The sequence below is a fragment of the Osmerus mordax genome, chromosome 24 (genome assembly GCF_038355195.1).
Source record: "Osmerus mordax isolate fOsmMor3 chromosome 24, fOsmMor3.pri, whole genome shotgun sequence".
Classification (NCBI taxonomy): domain Eukaryota; kingdom Metazoa; phylum Chordata; class Actinopteri; order Osmeriformes; family Osmeridae; genus Osmerus; species Osmerus mordax.
Genome location: NC_090073.1, coordinates 2420689 through 2445425, shown reverse-complemented (window position 1 = coordinate 2445425; position 24737 = coordinate 2420689). Strand labels below are relative to the sequence as shown.

The 24737-nt window shown below is 50.8% G+C and overlaps 2 protein-coding genes across 17 annotated transcripts in view; one reads left to right on the top strand and one right to left on the bottom strand.

Annotated features, from left to right (window-relative positions):
• LOC136933036 (NACHT, LRR and PYD domains-containing protein 12-like) overlaps positions 1-4768 on the top strand; it is a 60166-nt gene extending 55398 nt beyond the window's left edge. For 3 of the 4 annotated variants that reach the window (XM_067228405.1, XM_067228404.1, XM_067228406.1), the window contains 2 exons: positions 2504-2550; positions 4018-4768. In XM_067228405.1, coding sequence (XP_067084506.1) covers positions 2504-2550; positions 4018-4550 — 580 coding nt within the window. In that variant the 3' untranslated portion in view covers positions 4551-4768. The remainder of the gene's footprint in view (positions 1-2503; positions 2551-4017) is intronic. The other variant, XM_067228407.1, reaches the window with a different exon arrangement.
• Positions 1-24737, bottom strand: part of LOC136933033 (NACHT, LRR and PYD domains-containing protein 12-like) — a 561343-nt gene that overhangs the window by 448067 nt on the left and 88539 nt on the right. The gene's annotated exons all lie outside the window — the stretch shown is intronic.

Below are 24737 nucleotides of genomic sequence, written 5' to 3'. Positions count from 1 at the left end.
TTTCCCCATTTTAAATGTATTACTGATAATGTGCTGTTGTATTTTAGTTTGCAGTAGGGCTGTGCGATATGACCAAAATCTCATATGCTGATATAGATCCTTTCATATCCCGATAACGATACATAACACAATATGTCACATTTTCTTTCAATTCAATGAATACAAATAGTTGATATAAAATGACCACATGGAGAGGCTCTAAATTGCGGCCAGTTTGGTTGCATATGAAAGGGAAAAACTTGCCTGGGGCGCAAAATGTGCTAGGACCGCCACTGTGTATAACACATAAGGATGACATGAAATGTCCATGCAGAGCTAACCTGGTGTTTACTGAACATGTCCCTGTTAATCTGTGCTGTGGAGGTTGATGGACCCTCCTCAGGGTTTCCCGCAGCACTTTCCAGTTAAGGCGGCCGCTTAAGCAACACACGCCTGCCGCCTTAACTACGTCGTCCAAAACAAAAAGAAAGATGAATGCCGTGTTACTCTGTCCTGTTTGCTCCCTTTAATTCCAAACAGTCCCTTCTCTGCAGAATGCATTAGTCTATCGTACAAACGACCCCCCCCCCCCCAGAACACATTAGGCTAGACTCTACAACCCCCCCCCCCGGTCTGACTACAAACCCTACCACCTTAACTAACACGTTTTCTGCGGGAAACCCTGCTCCTCCTTGTAATGCCCAGTCATGCTCTGTTATAAAGGAGAAGAATGTGCCAGTTGTTTTACCATTCATTCTTTGTTCTCATCACGTCAATGTACATGTCAAACCCATAATTCCACACAAGAACCTCAAAACAATGTACATGGGGAGAGAACAGTGTAGCTCAGTAGCTACCATACAGTAAGATGTATACCTCTGTAGGTCTTTCTGAATCCCTCTGTGGCAGCAGACAACATATCTGTATTATTCTGTGATGAAGAGCATTCTGTTCTACTGTACTGTACACATTCTTTGCAATATTGAGAAATGAACCCCCCAAATGAAATCTCCACAAACACACTAACATGTTATGTGGGCACTTGTGTCCTCGGGGGTGATAGGCTTGGATGAGTTCCCTCCAGGGATGCCTTCAGCCGCTGGTCGCCCAGCGTTCTGACTCAGAGCCAGCTCTTCTGCCTCTGTCAGAGGTGGTGCCCTCCTCTGCCGCCTTTCTGTTAGTCCACTACAAGTCCAATGTTCATATACTGAGCAGGATTAGGTTAAACAACATCTATGTGTTAAAACAGCATTCTCACAAGTTGAGACAGCCACTGAATGATTTGTACTTGGTTTAATCCTGTCAAACATGATTAAAACAATCATGTGTCTGAATCAGAATGGGACAATGACAGACAAGGAATTTACTTTGGCCGAAAGATACCGACCGAGGCAGCCATTATCGGCGCCCCCTTGAAAATGTCAGCAGAAACATTACATTACATTTATTCATTTAGCAGACGCTTTTATCCAAAGCGACTTCCAAGAGAGAGCTTTACAAAGTGCATAGGTCACTGATCATAACAACAAGATAGCCAAAAAACATCGCGAGTAGCCAAAACATGAAGCACACATTGTGAACAACCAAAGTAAGTGCCAAAGGGAAGAACCATAAGAGCATGTAGTTAAACAAGTTACAATTAAACAACATGAACCACTATAAGTGCAAGTGTACCTGTGGGAAAAAAAGCAAGCAACAGTAATAAAAACAATATATCACAGCGAGAACAAAAATGTAAATCAGTTACCACTAACCACAAGAGCAACAAGTCTCTAAGCAAGAGTCATTGTAATCCTTGAGGAAACTAACATCGGGTCAAGCGAACCATTCCTAAGTACCGTTGTACTCCCGGAACAAGTGCGTCTTGAGCCTTTTCTTGAAGGTGGAGAGACAGAAACATGAGGAGAGGAGAGAAAAAGTCAACCCCCAGACTATGCTCCTAGAGGAGTACAGTGTGGGAACAGGAGAAAACACCTCAGCACATGGGCACATACATTGTACAACATTACAGAACTCATGACATGCAAAGGGGGTGGGAAGGCCAAAGCCAAATATGCCCTACCTGTTTGAACTGATTTTATATTTCATTTTCAGCTGCTGCCAAGTGTGTTTTGTGCCCATAGGATTGTTCCACCACTTGTTCAGCTGTAGTAAGACGTGTGGTTAAATGTCAAATAAATAGACTGCATTGAAATGTACTCATTGACCAATTGTCTGTCTTTTGGTGTTGCAGTTGTTGTTTACCTTTCAGAAAATGTTTGCATACTCGTCTGCACGCATGAGAATTTCTAATTCCAGTGAATTAGAATTAAACTAACTCAGATCAGTTTTTCTGGAACCGATAACTCTGTGCTTCCCATCTCAGGGTTCATCAAGTCAGAGTTCAGGGTTAGGCTCAGAGTTTGTAAAACCTGTTTTCTGGAATACACCTCTGATGATAAACATAGAAACAACATGTTTACTTTAGTCACTTAGCAACAGGTGAGGTGTCATTTCCTCATCATTCCTCTGCTTCTCCCTACAGTGTGGATCATGGTGGAGAGTGCAGGATCAAACCTGGTCCTAGGAGATGTGAGTATTGACTGCTACTTAGTTCTAGTACACAGGGTCATACAGGGACAATACCATTAGTGACTTTGACACTGTCAGAAATGGACACACGTATGTGCCCTCCCTTCACCCTCCCCTCTCCTCCCCCTCCCCTGTTCCCCCCCCTCCCTTCCCCTAGCTGGTGTGTGTTTCCTCTCGCCCTCCCCTCCTCCCTCCCTCACTCCTCGCTTCTTTCCCTCTCCAGTGCCCTACCCTCTCCTCCTCCCACCCCTCCCTTCATCTCCTTCTCCCCTTTCGTCTCTCTCCTCTTCTGAGAGGAGGTCAAGGGGGTGTGGGGAGAGGAGGGGGGGGTCGGGGGAGAGGAGGTGGGGGGGAGAGAGTAGATAAGGGGGCTGGGGGGGAGAGGAGGTCAGGTGGGTGGGGGGAGAGGAGGTGGGGGGGCGGGGGGGGAGAGAATAGATAATGGGGGTGGGGGGAGAGAGCAGATAAGTGGTGTTGGGGGAGAGGAGGTGGGGGGGAGAGAGTAGATAAGGGGGCTGGGGAGAGAGGTCAGGGGGGGGGGAGAGTAGATAAGGGGTGGGGGGGAGAGAGTTGATAAGGGGGGTGGGGGGAGAGGAGGAGTTGGAAGGAGAGGAGGTGGGGGGGAGAGAGTAGATAAGGGGGCTGGGGGGAGAGGAGGTCAGGTGGGTGGGGGGAGAGGAGGTGGGGGGGAGAGAGTAGATAAGGGGGGTGGGGGGGGGGAGGTCAGGGGGGTGGGGGGGGGGAAGTGGGGGGGGGGAGGAGGTGGGGGGGGAGCGAAGAGGTCAGGGGGCGGGGGGGAGAGAGTAGATAATGGGGGTGGGGGGAGAGGAGGTGGGGGGGTGGGGGGAGAGGAGGACAGAGGGGTGGGGGGGAGAGGAGGACAGAGGGGTGGGGGGAGAGAGTAGATGAGGGGGCTGGGGTGAGAGGAGGTCAGGGGGGTGGGGGGGGAGGAGGTGGGGGGGAGAGGAGGTTAGGGGGGTGGGGGGGGAGAGAGTAGATAAGGGGGCTGGGGGGAGAGGAGGTTAGGGGGGTGGGGGGGAGAGAGTAGATAATGGGGTGGGGGGAGAGTCGATAACGGGGGTGGGGGGAAAGGAGGTCGGGGGGGGGGGGGGGAGAGTAGATAAGGGGCGTGGGGGGAGAGGAGGTAAGGGGGTGGGGGGGAGTAGATAAGGGGGCTGGGGAAAGAGGAGGTCAGGGGGTGGGGGGGAGAGAGTTGATAAGGGGGGTGGGGGGGGGAGAGGGGGGCGGGGGGAAGAGGAGGTCAGGGGGTGGGGGGGAGAGAGTTGATAAGGGGGGTGGGGGGAGAGGAGGAGGTGGGGGGGGAGAGGAGGTGGGGGGGAGAGGAGGTGGGGGGGAGAGGAGGTGGGGGGGGGGGAATGAAAGGGGGAGGCAGGGCAGGAAGAGGGAGACATTCTAATGTGAATGATGATGATCAGTAATATATTGTGTCTTGGTCTCCCCCATCAGATGTCTGTGAGCTCACACTGGACCCAAACACAGCACACAGAGAACTCTCTCTGTCTGAGGAGAACAGAAAGGTGACATGGAGGAGAGAGGAGCAGCTGTATCCTGATCACCCAGAGAGATTTGAGGACTGGCCACAGGTGCTGTGTAGAGAGGGTCTGTCTGGGCGCTGTTACTGGGAGGCAGAGAGGAGTGAAGGAGGATGGGTTTATATAGCAGTGACATATAAAGGAATCAGCAGGAGAGGAGAGGGTGATGACTGTCTGCTTGGACTCAATAACAAGTCCTGGAGTCTGGAGTGTCGTGGTAACAGTTACTCTGCCGTGCACAATAATAAGATGACTGTCATACCTGCCCCCCCCTCCAGCTCCCACAGAGTAGGAGTGTATCTGGACTGGCCGGCCGGCACTCTGTCCTTCTACACAGTCTCCTCTGACACACTGACCCACCTGCACACATTCCACAGCACATTCACTGAGCCCCTCTATCCTGGGTTCAGGGTTTATGACTCAGTGTCCCTGTGTCAGGTAGAATAGCCCACACACACTCTCACACACTGTGCTCACATAGATGTCATTGAAGATTGAACTGTATACAGTTGTAATTGATATCCCAGAGTGTTTGTAAATATTGGTGTGTGTGTAGAATGTTTGTTTTGTTTTCATTGTTGACAAACAACATTCCTGTCTTTGATCTCAGTTCCACTGAATGTGATAAACTAAATAGTGTCTTACTGCCTAAATAAAGAGAAATAAAGATGTTTTATACAGGATGATAGAAGACATGCTGTGTGTTCGTTGGTGACCCAGTGGTCCTACACACACGCGCACACACACATGTACACACACACACACACACACGTACACACACACACGTACACACACACACACACACACTATGAAAACACTACATTTAGGAACAGTAATGGGACATTATTACCCACTTGAATATACACTGTGTGTCTAGTGTGATCCCCTCTCCCCCTGACCTCCTCTCTACCCACCACCTCCTCTAACTCACTGAGTGATAAAGAGGGGTGTTGGGATGGGGTCTAACTCACTGAGTGATAAAGATGGGTGTTGGTAGGGGGGGGGGGTCTAACTCACTGAGTGATAAAGAGGGGTGTTGGTACGGGGGGGGCCTAACTCACTGTGAGTGATAGAGAGGGGTGTTGGTAGGGGGGGGGGGTCTAACTCACTGTGAGTGATAAAGAGGGGTGTTGGTACGGGGGGGGGCCTAACTCACTGTGAGTGATAGAGAGGGGTGTTGGTAGGGGGGGGGGGGGTCTAACTCACTGTGAGTGATAAAGAGGGGTGTTGGGAGGGGGGGGGGGTCTAACTCACTGAGTGATAAAGAGGGGTGTTGGTACGGGGGGGGTCTAACTCACTGTGAGTGATAGAGAGGGGTGTTGGTAGGGGGGGGGGTCTAACTCACTGAGTGATGAAGAGGGGTGTTGGTACGGGGGGGGGGTCTAACTCACTGAGTGATAAAGAGGGGTGTTGGTAGGGGGGCGGGGTCTAACTCACTGAGTGATAAAGAGGGGTGTTCGTAGGGGAGGGGGTCTAACTCACTGTGTGATAAAGAGGGGTGTTGGTAGGGGGGGGGGTCTAACTCACTGAGTGATAAAGAGGGGTGTTGGTAGGGGGGGGGGTCTAACTCACTGAGTGATAAAGAGGGGTGTTGGGAGGGGGGGGGGGGTCTAACTCACTGAGTGATAAAGAGGGGTGTTGGTAGGGGGGGGGGGGGTCTAACTCACTGAGTGATAAAGAGGGGTGTTGGTAGGGGGGGGGGTCTAACTCACTGAGTGATAAAGAGGGGTGTTGGTAGGGGGGGGGGGTCTAACTCACTGAGTGATGAAGAGGGGTGTTGGTAGGGGGGGGGGTCTAACTCACTGAGTGATGAAGAGGGGTGTTGGTACGGGGGGGGGTTCTAACTCACTGAGTGATAAAGAGGGGTGTTGGGAGGGGGGGGGGTCTAACTCACTGAGTGATAAAGAGGGGTGTTGGGAGGGGGGGGGGGGGTCTAACTCACTGTGAGTGATAAAGAGGGGTGTCGGTACGGGGGGGGGGTCTAACTCACTGAGTGATAAAGAGGGGTGTTGGGAGGGGGGGGGGGGTCTAACTCACTGAGTGATAAAGAGGGGTGTTGGTAGGGGGGGGGGGGGTCTAACTCACTGTGAGTGATAAAGAGGGGTGTTGGGAGGGGAGGGGGTCTAACTCACTGTGAGTGATAAAGAGGGGTGTTGGTAGGGGGGGGTCTAACTCACTGTGAGTGATAGAGAGGGGTGTTGGTAGGGGGGGGGGTCTAACTCACTGAGTGATAAAGAGGGGTGTTGGTAGGGGGGGGGGGTCTAACTCACTGAGTGATAAAGAGGGGTGTTGGTAGGGGGGGGGGGTCTAACTCACTGAGTGATAAAGAGGGGTGTTGGTAGGGGGGGGGGGGTCTAACTCACTGAGTGATAAAGAGGGGTGTTGGTAGGGGGGGGGGGTCTAACTCACTGAGTGATAAAGAGGGGTGTTGGGAGGGGGGGGGGGGGTCTAACTCACTGTGAGTGATAAAGAGGGGTGTTGGTAGGGGGGGGGGGGGGTCTATCTCACTGTGAGTGATAAAGTTGAGTTCTAACTATCTTGGTTTAACCATAACAGCATCAGGGAGTTTCAACATGGCAGTCAATGCACTAAAAGAAAAAGCTCGAAGAGCCCTAAATGCAATTAGAAGAAAATTTTATAATTTGCAAATTCCAATTAAAATCTGGCTTAAAATATTTGATAGTGTGATCCAGCCCATTGCGCTGTATGGTAGTGAAGTATGGGGTCCACTCAGTCATCATAGCTATACCCGCTGGGACAAACACCCAACAGAATCTCTACATGCAGAATTCTGCAGATACATCTTACATGTTCACAGAAAGACGCCAACAAATGCATGTAGAGCAGAATTAGGCAGATACCCAATGATAATTAATATCCAAAAGAGAGCACTAAACTTCTTCAATCACCTTAAATCCAGCCCTCTAGACACCCTCCACTCCAAAGCCCTCCAAACCCAAGAGCTGAACCCAGATAAGAGTCCCCTATGTCAGTTGGTGCTGAGACTCACTGCCCCCACCCAGACACACCCTGACCAGTCTCACACCAACACTGCTTTCCAAACACCAATCAGAGTCAACCAAATTATAACACAATGTAAAGAAACCTACCTGGAACATTGGAAAGAAGAAACTAAAAGCCAAAGTCGATTAGAATGTTATCTAGCCTTAGAAAGAGATTATAAACTGGCAGAATATCTCTATACTGTCAGAGATAGAAAGCACAGACAGATCCTAACCAAGTACAGGCTCAGTGACCACCAATTGGCAATTGAAACAGGACGACACAAAAAATCATGGCAACCAAAAGAAAACAGAATATGTGGTCACTGTTCGACAGGTGAGGTCGAGACAGAGATGCACTTCCTCCTACAATGTGAAACATTCAGTGATATAAGAAATGATTACTGGAACAAACTCCACTCTGTAATGTCAGATTTCAAAGGTCTTAGTGACCTCTCAAAGGTAAAAATCCTCCTAGGAGAAGGAGACAGGACATACCTTGCTGCCCAGTATGTATCAGTATGCCACAACCTGAGAGACAGTGAGTGACCTAGACACACAAGGCACACACACAAAGCACACACACAAAATATACTATGTGTATGACTGACATGTGTATGTCTGTATATATGTATATATATATTACGTAATCAATCCTTTAATCTTTCAACTGAATTTGCCATGTTTGGTTGTTATAGTAATAGTTGTAATAGTATAACGATGTCCATAGTAATGATATGAATACTGTTTCTGTGGCTCCACCGTTGCTTTGGCAATATGAACATTTGTTCCTTAATGCTAATAAAGCCAATTGAATTGAATTGAATTGATAAAGAGGGGTGTTGGGAGGGGGGGGGGGGGGTCTAACTCACTGTGAGTGATAAAGAGGGGTGTTGGTAGGGGGGGGTCTAACTCACTGTGAGTGATAGAGAGGGGTGTTGGTAGGGGGGGGGGTCTAACTCACTGTGAGTGATAAAGAGGGGTGTTGGTAGGGGGGGGGGGGTCTAACTCACTGAGTGATAAAGATGGGTGTTGGGAGGGGTGGGTCTAACTCACTGAGTGATAAAGAGGGGTGTTGGTAGGGGGGGGGGGGGTCTAACTCACTGAGTGATAAAGAGGGGTGTTGGGAGGGGGGGGGGGTCTAACTCACTGTGAGTGATAAAGAAGGGTGTTGGGAGGGGGGGGTCTAACTCACTGTGAGTGATAGAGAGGGGTGTTGGTAGGGGGGGGGGGTCTAACTCAATGAGTGATGAAGAGGGGTGTTGGTACGGGGGGGGTCTAACTCACTGAGTGATAAAGAGGGGTGTTGGGAGGGGGGGGTCTAACTCACTGAGTGATAAAGAGGGGTGTTGGTGGGGGGGGGGGTCTAACTCACTGAGTGATAAAGATGGGTGTTGGTAGGGGGGGGGGTCTAACTCACTGAGTGATAAAGAGGGGTGTTGGTAGGGGGGGGGGGTCTAACTCACTGAGTGATAAAGAGGGGTGTTGGGAGGGGGGGGGGGTCTAACTCACTGTGAGTGATAAAGAAGGGTGTTGGGAGGGGGGGGTCTAACTCACTGTGAGTGATAGAGAGGGGTGTGGGTAGGGGGGGGGGTCTAACTCACTGAGTGATGAAGAGGGGTGTTGGTACGGGGGGGGGGTCTAACTCACTGAGTGATAAAGAGGGGTGTTGGGAGGGGGGGGGGGTCTAACTCACTGAGTGATAAAGAGGGGTGTTGGGAGGGGGGGGGGTCTAACTCACTGTGAGTGATAAAGAGGGGTGTTGGTACGGGGGGGGGGTCTAACTCACTGAGTGATAAAGAGGGGTGTTGGGAGGGGGGGGGGGTCTAACTCACTGTGAGTGATAAAGAGGGGTGTTGGGAGGGGGGGGGGGTCTAACTCACTGTGAGTGATAAAGAGGGGTGTCGGTACGGGGGGGGGGTCTAACTCACTGAGTGATAAAGAGGGGTGTTGGGAGGGGGGGGGGGGGGGTCTAACTCACTGTGAGTGATAAAGAGGGGTGTTGGTAGGGGGGGGTCTAACTCACTGTGAGTGATAGAGAGGGGTGTTGGGAGGGGGGGGGGGGGGTCTAACTCACTGTGAGTGATAAAGAGGGGTGTTGGTAGGGGGGGGTCTAACTCACTGTGAGTGATAGAGAGGGGTGTTGGTAGGGGGGGGGGGTCTAACTCACTGAGTGATAAAGAGGGGTGTTGGTAGGGGGGGGTCCAACTCACTATGAGTGATAAAGAGGGGTGTTGGTAGGGGGGGGGGGTCTAACTCACTGTGAGTGATAAAGAGGGGTGTTGGTAGGGGGGGGGGGGGTCTATCTCACTGTGAGTGATAAAGAGGGGTGTTGGGAGGGGGGGGGGGGGGGTCTAACTCACTGTGAGTGATAAAGAGGGGTGTTGGTAGGGGGGGGTCTAACTCACTGTGAGTGATAGAGAGGGGTGTTGGTAGGGGGGGGGGGTCTAACTCACTGAGTGATAAAGAGGGGTGTTGGTAGGGGGGGGGGGTCTAACTCACTGAGTGATAAAGAGGGGTGTTGGTGGGGGGGGGGGGTCTAACTCACTGAGTGATAAAGAGGGGTGTTGGTAGGGGGGGGGGTCTAACTCACTGAGTGATAAAGAGGGGTGTTGGTAGGGGGGGGGGGGTCTAACTCACTGAGTGATAAAGAGGGGTGTTGGGAGGGGGGGGGGGTCTAACTCACTGTGAGTGATAAAGAGGGGTGTTGGTAGGGGGGGGGGGGGTCTATCTCACTGTGAGTGATAAAGAGGGGTGTTGGGAGGGGGGGGGGGGGGTCTAACTCACTGTGAGTGATAAAGAGGGGTGTTGGTAGGGGGGGGTCTAACTCACTGTGAGTGATAGAGAGGGGTGTTGGTAGGGGGGGGGGTCTAACTCACTGTGAGTGATAAAGAGGGGTGTTGGTAGGGGGGGGTCTAACTCACTGTGAGTGATAGAGAGGGGTGTTGGTAGGGGGGGGGGGTCTAACTCACTGTGAGTGATAAAGAGGGGTGTTGGGAGGGGGGGGTCTAACTCACTGAGTGATAAAGAGGGGTGTTGGTGGGGGGTCTAACTCACTGAGTGATAAAGATGGGTGTTGGGAGGGGGGGGGGGGTCTAACTCACTGAGTGATAAAGAGGGGTGTTGGTGGGGGGTCTAACTCACTGAGTGATAAAGAGGGGTGTTGGTAGGGGGGGGGGGGTCTAACTCACTGAGTGATAAAGAGGGGTGTTGGGAGGGGGGGGGGGTCTAACTCACTGTGAGTGATAAAGAAGGGTGTTGGGAGGGGGGGGTCTAACTCACTGTGAGTGATAGAGAGGGGTGTTGGTAGGGGGGGGGGTCTAACTCACTGAGTGATAAAGAGGGGTGTTGGGAGGGGGGGGTCTAACTCACTGAGTGATAAAGAGGGCTGTTGGTGGGGGGGGGGGGTCTAACTCACTGAGTGATAAAGATGGGTGTTGGTAGGGGGGGGGGTCTAACTCACTGAGTGATAAAGAGGGGTGTTGGTAGGGGGGGGGGTCTAACTCACTGAGTGATAAAGAGGGGTGTTGGTAGGGGGGGGGGTCTAACTCACTGAGTGATAAAGAGGGGTGTTGGTAGGGGGGGGGGTCTAACTCACTGAGTGATAAAGAGGGGTGTTGGGGGGGGGGGGGGTCTAACTCACTGTGAGTGATAAAGAAGGGTGTTGGGAGGGGGGGGTCTAACTCACTGTGAGTGATAGAGAGGGGTGTTGGTAGGGGGGGGGGTCTAACTCACTGAGTGATGAAGAGGGGTGTTGGTACGGGGGGGGGTCTAACTCACTGAGTGATAAAGAGGGGTGTTGGGAGGGGGGGGGGGGTCTAACTCACTGTGAGTGATAAAGAGGGGTGTTGGTACGGGGGGGGGGTCTAACTCACTGAGTGATAAAGAGGGGTGTTGGGAGGGGGGGGGGGGTCTAACTCACTGAGTGATAAAGAGGGGTGTTGGTAGGGGGGGGGGGGTCTAACTCACTGTGAGTGATAAAGAGGGGTGTTGGTAGGGGGGGGGGGGGGGTCTATCTCACTGTGAGTGATAAAGAGGGGTGTTGGGAGGGGGCGGGGGGGGTCTAACTCACTGTGAGTGATAAAGAGGGGTGTTGGTAGGGGGGGGTCTAACTCACTGTGAGTGATAGAGAGGGGTGTTGGTAGGGGGGGGGGTCTAACTCACTGAGTGATAAAGAGGGGTGTTGGTAGGGGGGGGGGGGTCTAACTCACTGAGTGATAAAGAGGGGTGTTGGTAGGGGGGGGGGGTCTAACTCACTGAGTGATAAAGAGGGGTGTTGGTAGGGGGGGGGGGTCTAACTCACTGAGTGATAAAGAGGGGTGTTGGTAGGGGGGGGGGGGGTCTAACTCACTGTGAGTGATAAAGAGGGGTGTTGGTAGGGGGGGGGGGGTCTATCTCACTGTGAGTGATAAAGAGGGGTGTTGGGAGGGGGGGGGGGGTCTAACTCACTGTGAGTGATAAAGAGGGGTGTTGGTAGGGGGGGGTCTAACTCACTGTGAGTGATAGAGAGGGGTGTTGGTAGGGGGGGGGGTCTAACTCACTGTGAGTGATAAAGAGGGGTGTTGGTAGGGGGGGGTCTAACTCACTGTGAGTGATAGAGAGGGGTGTTGGTAGGGGGGGGGGGTCTAACTCACTGTGAGTGATAAAGAGGGGTGTTGGGAGGGGGGGGTCTAACTCACTGAGTGATAAAGAGGGGTGTTGGTGGGGGGGGGGGGGTCTAACTCACTGAGTGATAAAGATGGGTGTTGGGAGGGGTGGGTCTAACTCACTGAGTGATAAAGAGGGGTGTTGGTAGGGGGGGGGGGGGGGTCTAACTCACTGAGTGATAAAGAGGGGTGTTGGGAGGGGGGGGTCTAACTCACTGAGTGATAAAGAGGGGTGTTGGTAGGGGGGGGGGTCTAACTCACTGAGTGATAAAGAGGGGTGTTTTAAGGGGGGGGGGTCTAACTCACTGAGTGATAAAGAGGGGTGTTGGGAGGGGGGGGGGGGTCTAACTCACTGTGAGTGATAAAGAGTGGTGTTGGGATGGGGGGGTCTAACTCACTGAGTGATAAAGAGGGGTGTTGGTAGGGGGGGGGGGTCTAACTCACTGTGAGTGATAAAGAGGGGTGTTGGTAGGGGGGGGGGGGGGTCTATCTCACTGTGAGTGATAAAGAGGGGTGTTGGGAGGGGGGGGGGGGGGTCTAACTCACTGTGAGTGATAAAGAGGGGTGTTGGGAGGGGGGGGGGGGGGGGGTCTAACTCACTGTGAGTGATAAAGAGGGGTGTTGGTAGGGGGGGGTCTAACTCACTGTGAGTGATAGAGAGGGGTGTTGGTAGGGGGGGGGGTCTAACTCACTGAGTGATAAAGAGGGGTGTTGGTAGGGGGGGGGGGTCTAACTCACTGAGTGATAAAGAGGGGTGTTGGTAGGGGGGGGGGGGTCTAACTCACTGAGTGATAAAGAGGGGTGTTGGTAGGGGGGGGGGTCTAACTCACTGAGTGATAAAGAGGGGTGTTGGTAGGGGGGGGGGGGTCTAACTCACTGAGTGATAAAGAGGGGTGTTGGGAGGGGGGGGGGGGGTCTAACTCACTGTGAGTGATAGAGAGGGGTGTTGGTAGGGGGGGGGGTCTAACTCACTGAGTGATAAAGAGGGCAAGTTCCGGGCAACTAGCTGCATAAAAATGTGCTCCTGAATATCTCTCAAATATGAACCTAGAAGTGGGACATCACCATAAGACAACCATTCAATAATTTCCTAAAAGGACTGTAAAGGACTGTAAAGATGAGGTAACAACACCTATCAACTCGAAAAGAAGAAAAAAACACACCTTGGATACATTTTTATCAATCAAACTACCTAGCCATCAACTGCTATAAACTGCTAGCTCTCAACTGTCAACTGACAGTTATAAACATTCCAAGGGAAAATATTACTTTTATGAAGATCAGAAGAAGATTATAAGGATTATTGTCGGATTATTGTCGGTAACTTTGACTATTAGTTGATTAATAATATCTGTGTATCCTGTCAACTATACTTTGTTTAGTTTTGACAGTGTTTAGAAGAAGAAACAAAGTAAATAGCTAAGCTAACTTTTTGGAGTAAACAATTGGTCGCCATGGAAACCTGCCAGCTAGCACCTAAGTGCAGCACTGCTCTCACAACACAGAGCAGAGAGGTAGAATACCCTGCCAAATGTAAGAGTGGGACAGCTAGAGAGAAACACAAAGAGAAAACTCTACAGGAAAACCCAGAAGTCCTCTTCATAGACTATGTCCAGCAAAAAGGAGGAAGAAAAAAGAACAACATTTTATTCTTCACTGATTCCATCTACATCTGGAAAGATACCCTCTGCAACAATTACACATACGTATCCAGTGAGGGCATCGGCTCAGGAGGCAGATTAAAGATTTGTAAAGATGAACACCTTGACAAGGATGACCCTCTGCTCACCATCACATACTACACCAAAGGAAAGGTCATGATCCAAGGAAATGAAGCCAACCTGGAGTCCTTTGAAGAGGCATTCCCCCTGTTAAAAGATGAGGTGGCCACCAAGAAGACCAATGTCTCTTCTAACAGTGAAGATGAGAGCCCGGAAGAGAACCCCACCACCTTCTCCATCTCGGCCCCTCCCACACCTGCCAGCTCCACCAATCAGTTCAAGGAGAGTATGGCCCTGCTGGAACTGGATTTTGCCGAGTTCAAAGAGCTGACCCAGGCCAGGCTGTCCAACCTCCCAGACAGTACTTTACAGCAGCTTAGAGAGGAGCTCCAGCAGCTCAAGAGGGACAACCAGGCCTCTGCATCTGACTTCAGAGGAAGTCTAGAGGCACTCAGACAGGAAAACAGTGTACTCCGTGCTCAGTTAACCAAAATAAAGGAAGATGCTGAGAAGAGAGAAAGGAGCTTCATCAGACAAGTCCAACACCTGACAGACAAACTCTCATCAATCCCCACAACAACAAGTACAGAGACACAGACTCTCCTTGCCAGTGTCCCAAATCCTTGCCTTGATTCTGTCCCATCCTCACTAACCAGCACCCAGCCCAACAACACCCTGACACCTCCTGATACATCCACACACCCAGCTGCCAACGGCCAACCCTGCCCATCCCAGCTCACCTCCACTCCTGAAGAACAAGCCCCACAAGTGGTCCTGCTGGCCGATTCAAATGGGAAATTCTTGGACACAAGAAAACTTTTTCCAGGTAAAAAAGTGCTGTCTAAACGCTGCAGCACCACAGGCCAGGCAATGAAGCTGCTGAAAAAGGAGACCCTCAAGAGCCCTCAGTGCCTGGTGATCCACACAGGAACAAACGACCTGCACAGCCTCCGAAAGGACACCGCTGAAGCAATAAAGAAGATGGCGGAGCAGGCCAGTATGGAGTTCCCTGATACCCGAATTGTGGTCTCCACTCTACTTCCTAGGACAGACACCCCCCCTCATGTCATCCATGATATTAATATGGAGGTCAGAAGAGGATGTTCCACCTTACCTAATGTCCACCTGGCCTTCCACCCAACCATTGGCACCTGGGACCTTTATGACGGACTCCATGTACACAAAGAGAAGGTGGGAATATTTGCAAAGACCCTCAAAGATGCAGCTCTGGGACGCAACCCCTCCACCCCCTCCCCTACTGGGAACTTCAGAGACCACCCTTCTCCTACCCACCACCACCCTAGAATCATCCCCCCTACTGCGAGGAGACACAACAATCCAGCCTGGACATCCCACTCCCCACACAGCCACCACCTCACCACTGTGAGGCACAACCAGAGGAGACCACCTTCCCCCTCCCCAACTTCTGCCCACGGACCCCCTCCACACCCACAGCAGCAGAGCTATGCTGCAGCCCCTTGTCCCCCTCCACACCCACAGCAGCAAAGCCATGCTGCAGCCCCTTGTCCCCCTCCACATCCACAGCAGCAGAGCTATGCTGCAGCCCCTTGTCCCCCTCCACATCCACAGCAGCAGAGCTATGCTGCAGCCCCTTGTCCCCCTCCACATCCACAGCAGCGGAGCCATGCTGCAGCCCCTTGTCCCCCTCCACATCCACAGCAGCGGAGCTATGCTGCAGCCCCTTGTCCCCCTCCACATCCACAGCAGCAGAGCTATGCTGCAGCCCCTTGTCCCCCTCCACATCCACAGCAGCGGAGCTATGCTGCAGCCCCTTGTCCCCCTCCACATCCACAGCAGCGGAGCTATGCTGCAGCCCCTTGTCCCCCTCCACATCCACAGCAGCGGAGCTATGCTGCAGCCCCTTGTCCCCCTCCACATCCACAGCAGCAGAGCTATGCTGCAGCCCCTTGTCCCCCTCCACATCCACAGCAGCGGAGCTATGCTACAGCTGTAGCCCAGGCTGCTGCCACAGCCCCTGCTACCTCTGAGCTGGGAGACATCAGGGAGATGCTGCACACCCTGTGCAGCAGGCTTCTATCCAGCTAAGTTGTACTGTACACCTTCCCAGTTGACAAACAGAACAACATGGAACTATACTGTTTGTAGTCGTAGTAATAGAAATAGTAGTAACCCATACAGTGGTAATATTTGCAAAACAGTACACCTCCACAAAATACATTTATTATATAGTGTTGTTAATAGAGAAATAATTGTAGGTGTTTTAATTTGTCTCACTATCCAGGTTCATTTTGATTGTTTTCAAATGCGTTCATTTCATATAAGTTGTTGGAATATACAGGGTCTTCACTCCTCAACCTTTGAGCTGAAGAGTGGAAACCCTGAATTTATGAACTCTATCAAAGATGTTGATATAATTGTGCTGACAGAAACATGGTGTCAAAATAATCTGCTCACTCACTGTCCCCCAGGATACAATGAAGTCATGGTGCCCTCTTTAAAACTAACTAAAATACGCAAGGGCAGAACATCGGGGGGGATCTTGGTGTGGTATAAAGAAGGTCTTTGCCATCATATCTCACCAGTTAAACAGGGTAAATCCTATATCTGGTTAAGGTTAGATCAAACCCTGGGCATCACTGATAGAGATCTATATCTCTGTGCTATTTATATACCCCCAATAGATTCTCCTTACTTTGAAGAAGACATTTTTGAAACTCTCCATTCCGAAATTACATATTTCCAAACCCAGGGAAACGTGCTCCTAATTGGAGATCTGAATGGACGGACAGGAACCGAACCTGACATAATCGACCCACAGGGAAACAACCATGTGTTTGGTCAGTCTCCCCTGTTTACCACACCTACCATCACCCACCGGAATAACCTTGATTCTGTAATAAATCAAAGTGGCAAGGAGGTAGTGCATCTCTGTCGGGCCTTAGGCCTGTACATAGTTAATGGTAGGTTCAGAGGGGACTCTTTGGGGAGATTCACATACTCATCAGCTCTTGGGTCTAGTGTGGTAGACTATGCAATCACTGACATGGACCCCTCCACTATCAGTGCATTCACTGTCAGACAGCAATCCCCCCTCTCAGACCACAACCAAATAAATCTATTTTTTAAACTGTCAGGTCAACTGAGTGAAACAAAGAAGGAACCCAATAAACTGTATAAATTACATCCTACATACAGATGGGCCCCTGACAGTGGAGACAAGTTCATCATGGCCTTGAACTCACCTGATCTGATGAGTGACATATCAAAATATGACCAAAATCAATACGCCCCAACCAGAGATGGTGTAAACAAGGCCATTGATAATATAAATATGATATTTCACAAAGCAGCAATCAAAGCAGACCTTATCAAACACGGACGGAAACCAATTAAAAGGCAAAATACTGAAAAATGGTTTGATCAAGAATGTAAAACCATCAGAAAAGACCTAAGGAAAATAGCAAATGAAAAACACCGCCAACCAAAAAACCCAGCCCTACGCACTAGGTACAATGACATTTTAAACAAATATAAACGTACAATTAGAAACAAAAAACAAAACTATACCCAGATGAAACTTGAAGATATTGAGAACGCAATTAATCAAAATCAATTCTGGGATATGTGGAACAACTTCAACGCAAAAAAAACTCAAGCATTACCCATCCAAAATGGTGACATCTGGAGAGCACATTTTGAAAATCTGTACAAAGACATACCAATCAATCAAATGAATTCAGATCAATGTATTATACAAGAAAAACTCCAAACATTAGAAGAAACAATCAAAGACAACCAAAACCCCATTGATTTCCCAATTACTTGGGAAGAATTAACCCAACAAACAAAATCTCTCAAGTCAAGGAAAGCTTGTGGTCCAGACAGCATTACTAACGAAATGCTTAAATGCAGCACCCCAGAGATGCAGGGTGCAATGTTGAAGTTGTTCAACATCATTTTACAGTCAGGATGTTTTCCTGGCATCTGGTGCGAAGGGCTCATTTCCCCCATTCACAAGAATGGAGACAAATCAGACCCTAATAATTACCGTGGCATCTGTGTCAGCAGTTGTGTAGGTAAACTATTCTGTAGTATAATAAATAGAAGAATACTAGATTTCCTTGATGAACACACCATCTTGAGCAGAAATCAAATTGGTTTTGTCCCAAAACATCGAACCACCGATCATGTATATACCCTTCACAGTCTAATTAACAAACATGTACACCAAACAAAAAATGGTAAAATATTTGCTTGTTTTATTGACTTCAAAAAAGCTTTTGACTCTATTTGGCATGAAGGGCTCTACTATAGACTTCTACAGTGTGGTATAGGGGGCAAAACATATGACTTGGTTAAATCGATGTATTTGGAAAATAAATGTGCTGTCAAAATTGGGGATAAACAAACAGATTTCTTCACTCAAAGAAGGGGTGTTCGTCAGGGCTGTAATTTAAGTCCAACTTTATTTAATATATATATAAATGAACTTGCTGTCAAGCTAGATCAATGTACTGCTCCTGGCCTCTCCCTCATGGACAAAGAGGTGAAGTCTCTGTTTTATGCTGACGACCTTGTCTTACTGTCTCCCACCAAACAAGGACTACAACAACAGCTGGACATTGTTGAACAATACTGTCAAAACTGGGCCCTTGCAATAAATATGAAGAAAACTAATATCATGATATTTCAAAAATGTCCCAGATGCCAGGAAGAGAAATACCAGTTTATTATAAATAATCATGTAATTGAACATACTATGAGTTATAACTATCTTGGTTTAACCATAACAGCATCAGGGAGTTTCAACATGGCAGTGAATGCACTAAAAGAAAAAGCTCGAAGAGCCCTAAATGCAATTAGAAGAAAATTTTATAATTTGCAAATTCCAATTAAAATCTGGCTTAAAATATTTGATAGTGTGATCCAGCCCATTGCGCTGTATGGTAGTGAAGTATGGGGTCCACTCAGTTATCATAGCTATACCCGCTGGGACAAACACCCAACAGAATCTCTACATGCAGAATTCTGCAGATACATCTTACATGTTCACAGAAAGACGCCAACAAATGCATGTAGAGCAGAATTAGGCAGATACCCAATGATAATTAATATCGAAAAGAGAGCACTAAACTTCTTCAATCACCTTAAATCCAGCCCTCTAGACACCCTCCACTCCAAAGCCCTCCAAACCCAAGAGCTGAACCCAGATAAGAGTCCCCTATGTCAGTTGGTGCTGAGACTCACTGCCCCCACCCAGACACACCCTGACCAGTCTCACACCAACACTGCTTTCCAAACACCAATCAGAGTCAACCAAATTATAACACAATGTAAAGAAACCTACCTGGAACATTGGAAAGAAGAAACTAAAAGCCAAAGTCGATTAGAATGTTATCTAGCCTTAGAAAGAGATTATAAACTGGCAGAATATCTCTATACTGTCAGAGATAGAAAGCAGAGACAGATCCTAACCAAGTACAGGCTCAGTGACCACCAATTGGCAATTGAAACAGGACGACACAAAAAATCATGGCAACCAAAAGAAAACAGAATATGTGGTCACTGTTCGACAGGTGAGGTTGAGACAGAGATGCACTTCCTCCTACAATGTGAAACATTCAGTGATATAAGAAATGATTACTGTAACAAACTCCACTCTGTAATGTCAGATTTCAAAGGTCTTAGTGACCTCTCAAAGGTAAAAATCCTCCTAGGAGAAGGAGACAGGGCATACCTTGCTGCCCAGTATGTATCAGTATGCCACAACCTGAGAGACAGTGAGTGACCTAGACACACAAGGCACACACACAAAGCACACACACAAAATATACTGTGTGTATGACTGACATGTGTATGTCTGTATATATGTATATATATATTACGTAATCAATCCTTTAATCTTTCAACTGAATTTGCCATGTTTGGTTGTTATAGTAATAGTTGTAATAGTATACCGATGTCCATACTAATGATATGAATACTGTTTCTGTAGCTCCACCGTTGCTTTGGCAATATGAACATTTGTTCCTTAATGCTAATAAAGCCAATTGAATTGAATTGAATTGAATTGAATTGATAAAGAGGGGTGTTGGTAGGGGGGGGGGGGTCTATCTCACTGTGAGTGATAAAGAGGGGTGTTGGTAGGGGGGGGGGTCTATCTCACTGTGAGTGATAAAGAGGGGTGTTGGGAGGGGGGGGGGGGTCTAACTCACTGTGAGTGATAAAGAGGGGTGTTGGTAGGGGGGGGTCTAACTCACTGTGAGTGATAGAGAGGGGTGTTGGTAGGGGGGGGGGGGTCTAACTCACTGTGAGTGATAAAGAGGGGTGTTGGTAGGGGGGGGTCTAACTCACTGTGAGTGATAGAGAGGGGTGTTGGTAGGGGGGGGGGTCTAACTCACTGTGAGTGATAAAGAGGGGTGTTGGGAGGGGGGGGGTCTAACTCACTGAGTGATAAAGAGGGGTGTTGGTGGGGGGGGGGGGTCTAACTCACTGAGTGATAAAGATGGGTGTTGGGAGGGGTGGGTCTAACTCACTGAGTGATAAAGAGGGGTGTTGGGAGGGGGGGGTCTAACTCACTGAGTGATAAAGAGGGGTGTTGGTAGGGGGGGGGGTCTAACTCACTGAGTGATAAAGAGGGGTGTTTTAAGGGGGGGGGGTCTAACTCACTGAGTGATAAAGAGGGGTGTTGGGAGGGGGGGGGGGGTCTAACTCACTGTGAGTGATAAAGAGTGGTGTTGGGATGGGGGGGTCTAACTCACTGAGTGATAAAGAGGGGTGTTGGTAGGGGGGGGGGGGTCTAACTCACTGTGAGTGATAAAGAGGGGTGTTGGTAGGGGGGGGGGGGTCTATCTCACTGTGAGTGATAAAGAGGGGTGTTGGTAGGGGGGGGTCTAACTCACTGTGAGTGATAGAGAGGGGTGTTGGTAGGGGGGGGGGTCTAACTCACTGAGTGATAAAGAGGGGTGTTGGTAGGGGGGGGGGGTCTAACTCACTGAGTGATAAAGAGGGGTGTTGGTAGGGGGGGGGGGGTCTAACTCACTGAGTGATAAAGAGGGGTGTTGGTAGGGGGGGGGGTCTAACTCACTGAGTGATAAAGAGGGGTGTTGGTAGGGGGGGGGGGTCTAACTCACTGAGTGATAAAGAGGGGTGTTGGGAGGGGGGGGGGGTCTAACTCACTGTGAGTGATAAAGAGGGGTGTTGGTAGGGGGGGGGGGGGTCTATCTCACTGTGAGTGATAAAGAGGGGTGTTGGGAGGGGGGGGGGGGGTCTAACTCACTGTGAGTGATAAAGAGGGGTGTTGGTAGGGGGGGGTCTAACTCACTGTGAGTGATAGAGAGGGGTGTTGGTAGGGGGGGCGGTCTAACTCACTGTGAGTGATAAAGAGGGGTGTTGGTAGGGGGGGGTCTAACTCACTGTGAGTGATAGAGAGGGGTGTTGGTAGGGGGGGGGGGTCTAACTCACTGTGAGTGATAAAGAGGGGTGTTGGGAGGGGGGGGTCTAACTCACTGAGTGATAAAGAGGGGTGTTGGTGGGGGGTCTAACTCACTGAGTGATAAAGATGGGTGTTGGGAGGGGTGGGTCTAACTCACTGAGTGATAAAGAGGGGTGTTGGTAGGGGGGGGGGGGTCTAACTCACTGAGTGATAAAGAGGGGTGTTGGGAGGGGGGGGGGGTCTAACTCACTGTGAGTGATAAAGAAGGGTGTTGGGAGGGGGGGGTCTAACTCACTGTGAGTGATAGAGAGGGGTGTTGGTAGGGGGGGGGGTCTAACTCAATGAGTGATGAAGAGGGGTGTTGGTACGGGGGGGGGTCTAACTCACTGAGTGATAAAGAGGGGTGTTGGGAGGGGGGGGTCTAACTCACTGAGTGATAAAGAGGGGTGTTGGTGGGGGGGGGGGGGGTCTAACTCACTGAGTGATAAAGAGGGGTGTTGGGAGGGGGGGGTCTAACTCACTGAGTGATAAAGAGGGGTGTTGGTGGGGGGGGGGGGGTCTAACTCACTGAGTGATAAAGATGGGTGTTGGTAGGGGGGGGGGTCTAACTCACTGAGTGATAAAGAGGGGTGTTGGTGGGGGGGGGGGGGTCTAACTCACTGAGTGATAAAGAGGGGTGTTGGTGGGGGGGGGGGTCTAACTCACTGAGTGATAAAGATGGGTGTTGGGAGGGGTGGGTCTAACTCACTGAGTGATAAAGAGGGGTGTTGGTAGGGGGGGGGGGGTCTAACTCACTGAGTGATAAAGAGGGGTGTTGGGAGGGGGGGGTCTAACTCACTGAGTGATAAAGAGGGGTGTTGGTAGGGGGGGGGGTCTAACTCACTGAGTGATAAAGAGGGGTGTTTTAAGGGGGGGGGGTCTAACTCACTGAGTGATAAAGAGGGGTGTTGGGAGGGGGGGGGGGTCTAACTCACTGTGAGTGATAAAGAGTGGTGTTGGGAGGGGGGGGGGGGGTCTAACTCACTGTGAGTGATAAAGAGGGGTGTTGGGGGGGGGGGTCTAACTCACTGTGAGTGATAGAGAGGGGTGTTGGGAGGGGGGGGTCTAACTCACTGAGTGATAAAGAGGGGTGTTGGTAGGGGGGGGGGTCTAACTCACTGAGTGATAAAGAGGGGTGTTTTAAGGGGGGGGGGTCTAACTCACTGAGTGATAAAGAGGGGTGTTGGGAGGGGGGGGGGGTCTAACTCACTGAGTGATAAAGAGGGGTGTTGGGAGGGGGGGGGGGGTCTAACTCACTGTGAGTGATAAAGAGGGGTGTTGGGGGGGGGGGGTCTAACTCACTGAGTGATAAAGAGGGGTGTTGGGAGGGGGGGGGGGGTCTAACTCACTGTGAGTGATAAAGAGTGGTGTTGGGATGGGGGGGGTCTAACTCACTGAGTGATAAAGAGGGGTGTTGGTAGGGGGGGGGTCTAACTCACTGAGTGATAAAGAGGGGTGTTGGTAGGGGGGGGGTCTAACTCACTGAGTGATAAAGAGGGGTGTTGGGAGGGGGGGGGTCTAACTCACTGTGAGTGATAAAGAGGGGTGTTGGTAGGGGGGGTGTCTAACTCACTGAGTGATAAAGAGGGTGTTGGGAGGGGGGGGGTCTAACTCACTGTGAGTGATAAAGAGGGGTGTTGGGATGGGGGGGTCTAACTCACTGAGTGATAAAGAGGGGTGTTGGGAGGGGGGGGGGGTCTAACTCACTGAGTGATAAAGAGGGGTGTTGGGAGGGGGGGGTCTAACTCACTGAGTGATAAAGAGGGGTGTTGGTAGGGGGGGGGGTCTAACTCACTGAGTGATAAAGAGGGGTGTTTTAAGGGGGGGGGGTCTAACTCACTGAGTGATAAAGAGGGGTGTTGGGAGGGGGGGGGGGGGTCTAACTCACTGTGAGTGATAAAGAGTGGTGTTGGGATGGGGGGGTCTAACTCACTGAGTGATAAAGAGGGGTGTTGGGAGGGGGGGGGGGGTCTAACTCACTGTGAGTGATAAAGAGGGGTGTTGGGGGGGGGGGTCTAACTCACTGAGTGATAAAGAGGGGTGTTGGGAGGGGGGGGGGGGGGTCTAACTCACTGTGAGTGATAAAGAGTGGTGTTGGGATGGGGGGGTCTAACTCACTGAGTGATAAAGAGGGGTGTTGGGATGGGGGGGTCTAACTCACTGAGTGATAAAGAGGGGTGTTGGTAGGGGGGGGGTCTAACTCACTGAGTGATAAAGAGGGGTGTTGGTAGGGGGGGGGTCTAACTCACTGAGTGATAAAGAGGGGTGTTGGGAGGGGGGGGTCTAACTCACTGTGAGTGATAAAGAGGGGTGTTGGTAGGGGGGGGGTCTAACTCACTGAGTGATAAAGAGGGTGTTGGGAGGGGGGGGTCTAACTCACTGTGAGTGATAAAGATGGGTGTTGGGAGGGGGGGGGGGGTCTAACTCACTGAGTGATAAAGAGGGGTGTTGGTAGGGGAGGGGTCTAACTCACTGAGTGATAAAGAGGGTGTTGGTAGGGGGGGGGTCTAACTCACTGTGAGTGATAAAGAGGGGTGTTGGGAGGGGGGGGGTCTAACTCACTGTGACTGATAAAGAGGGGTGTTGGTGGGGGGGGGGTCTAACTCACTGAGTGATAAAGAGGGGTGTTTTAAGGGGGGGGGGTCTAACTCACTGAGTGATAAAGAGGGGTGTTGGGAGGGGGGGGGGGTCTAACTCACTGTGAGTGATAAAGAGTGGTGTTGGGATGGGGGGGTCTAACTCACTGAGTGATAAAGAGGGGTGTTGGTAGGGGGGGGGGGTCTAACTCACTGTGAGTGATAAAGAGGGGTGTTGGTAGGGGGGGGGGGGGTCTATCTCACTGTGAGTGATAAAGAGGGGTGTTGGGAGGGGGGGGGGGGGGTCTAACTCACTGTGAGTGATAAAGAGGGGTGTTGGTAGGGGGGGGTCTAACTCACTGTGAGTGATAGAGAGGGGTGTTGGTAGGGGGGGGGGTCTAACTCACTGAGTGATAAAGAGGGGTGTTGGTAGGGGGGGGGGGTCTAACTCACTGAGTGATAAAGAGGGTTGTTGGTAGGGGGGGGCGGTCTAACTCACTGAGTGATAAAGAGGGGTGTTGGTAGGGGGGGGGTCTAACTCACTGAGTGATAAAGAGGGGTGTTGGTAGGGGGGGGGGGTCTAACTCACTTAGTGATAAAGAGGGGTGTTGGGAGGGGGGGGGGGTCTAATTCACTGTGAGTGATAAAGAGGGGTGTTGGTAGGGGGGGGGGGGTCTATCTCACTGTGAGTGATAAAGAGGGGTGTTGGGAGGGGGGGGGGGGTCTAACTCACTGTGAGTGATAAAGAGGGGTGTTGGTAGGGGGGGGTCTAACTCACTGTGAGTGATAGAGAGGGGTGTTGGTAGGGGGGGGGGTCTAACTCACTGTGAGTGATAAAGAGGGGTGTTGGTAGGGGGGGGTCTAACTCACTGTGAGTGATAGAGAGGGGTGTTGGTAGGGGGGGGGGGGGTCTAACTCACTGTGAGTGATAAAGAGGGGTGTTGGGAGGGGGGGGTCTAACTCACTGAGTGATAAAGAGGGGTGTTGGTGGGGGGGGGGGGGGGTCTAACTCACTGAGTGATAAAGATGGGTGTTGGGAGGGGTGGGTCTAACTCACTGAGTGATAAAGAGGGGTGTTGGTAGGGGGGGGGGGTCTAACTCACTGAGTGATAAAGAGGGGTGTTGGGAGGGGGGGGGGTCTAACTCACTGTGAGTGATAAAGAGGGTGTTGGGAGGGGGGGGTCTAACTCACTGTGAGTGATAGAGAGGGGTGTTGGTAGGGGGGGGGGTCTA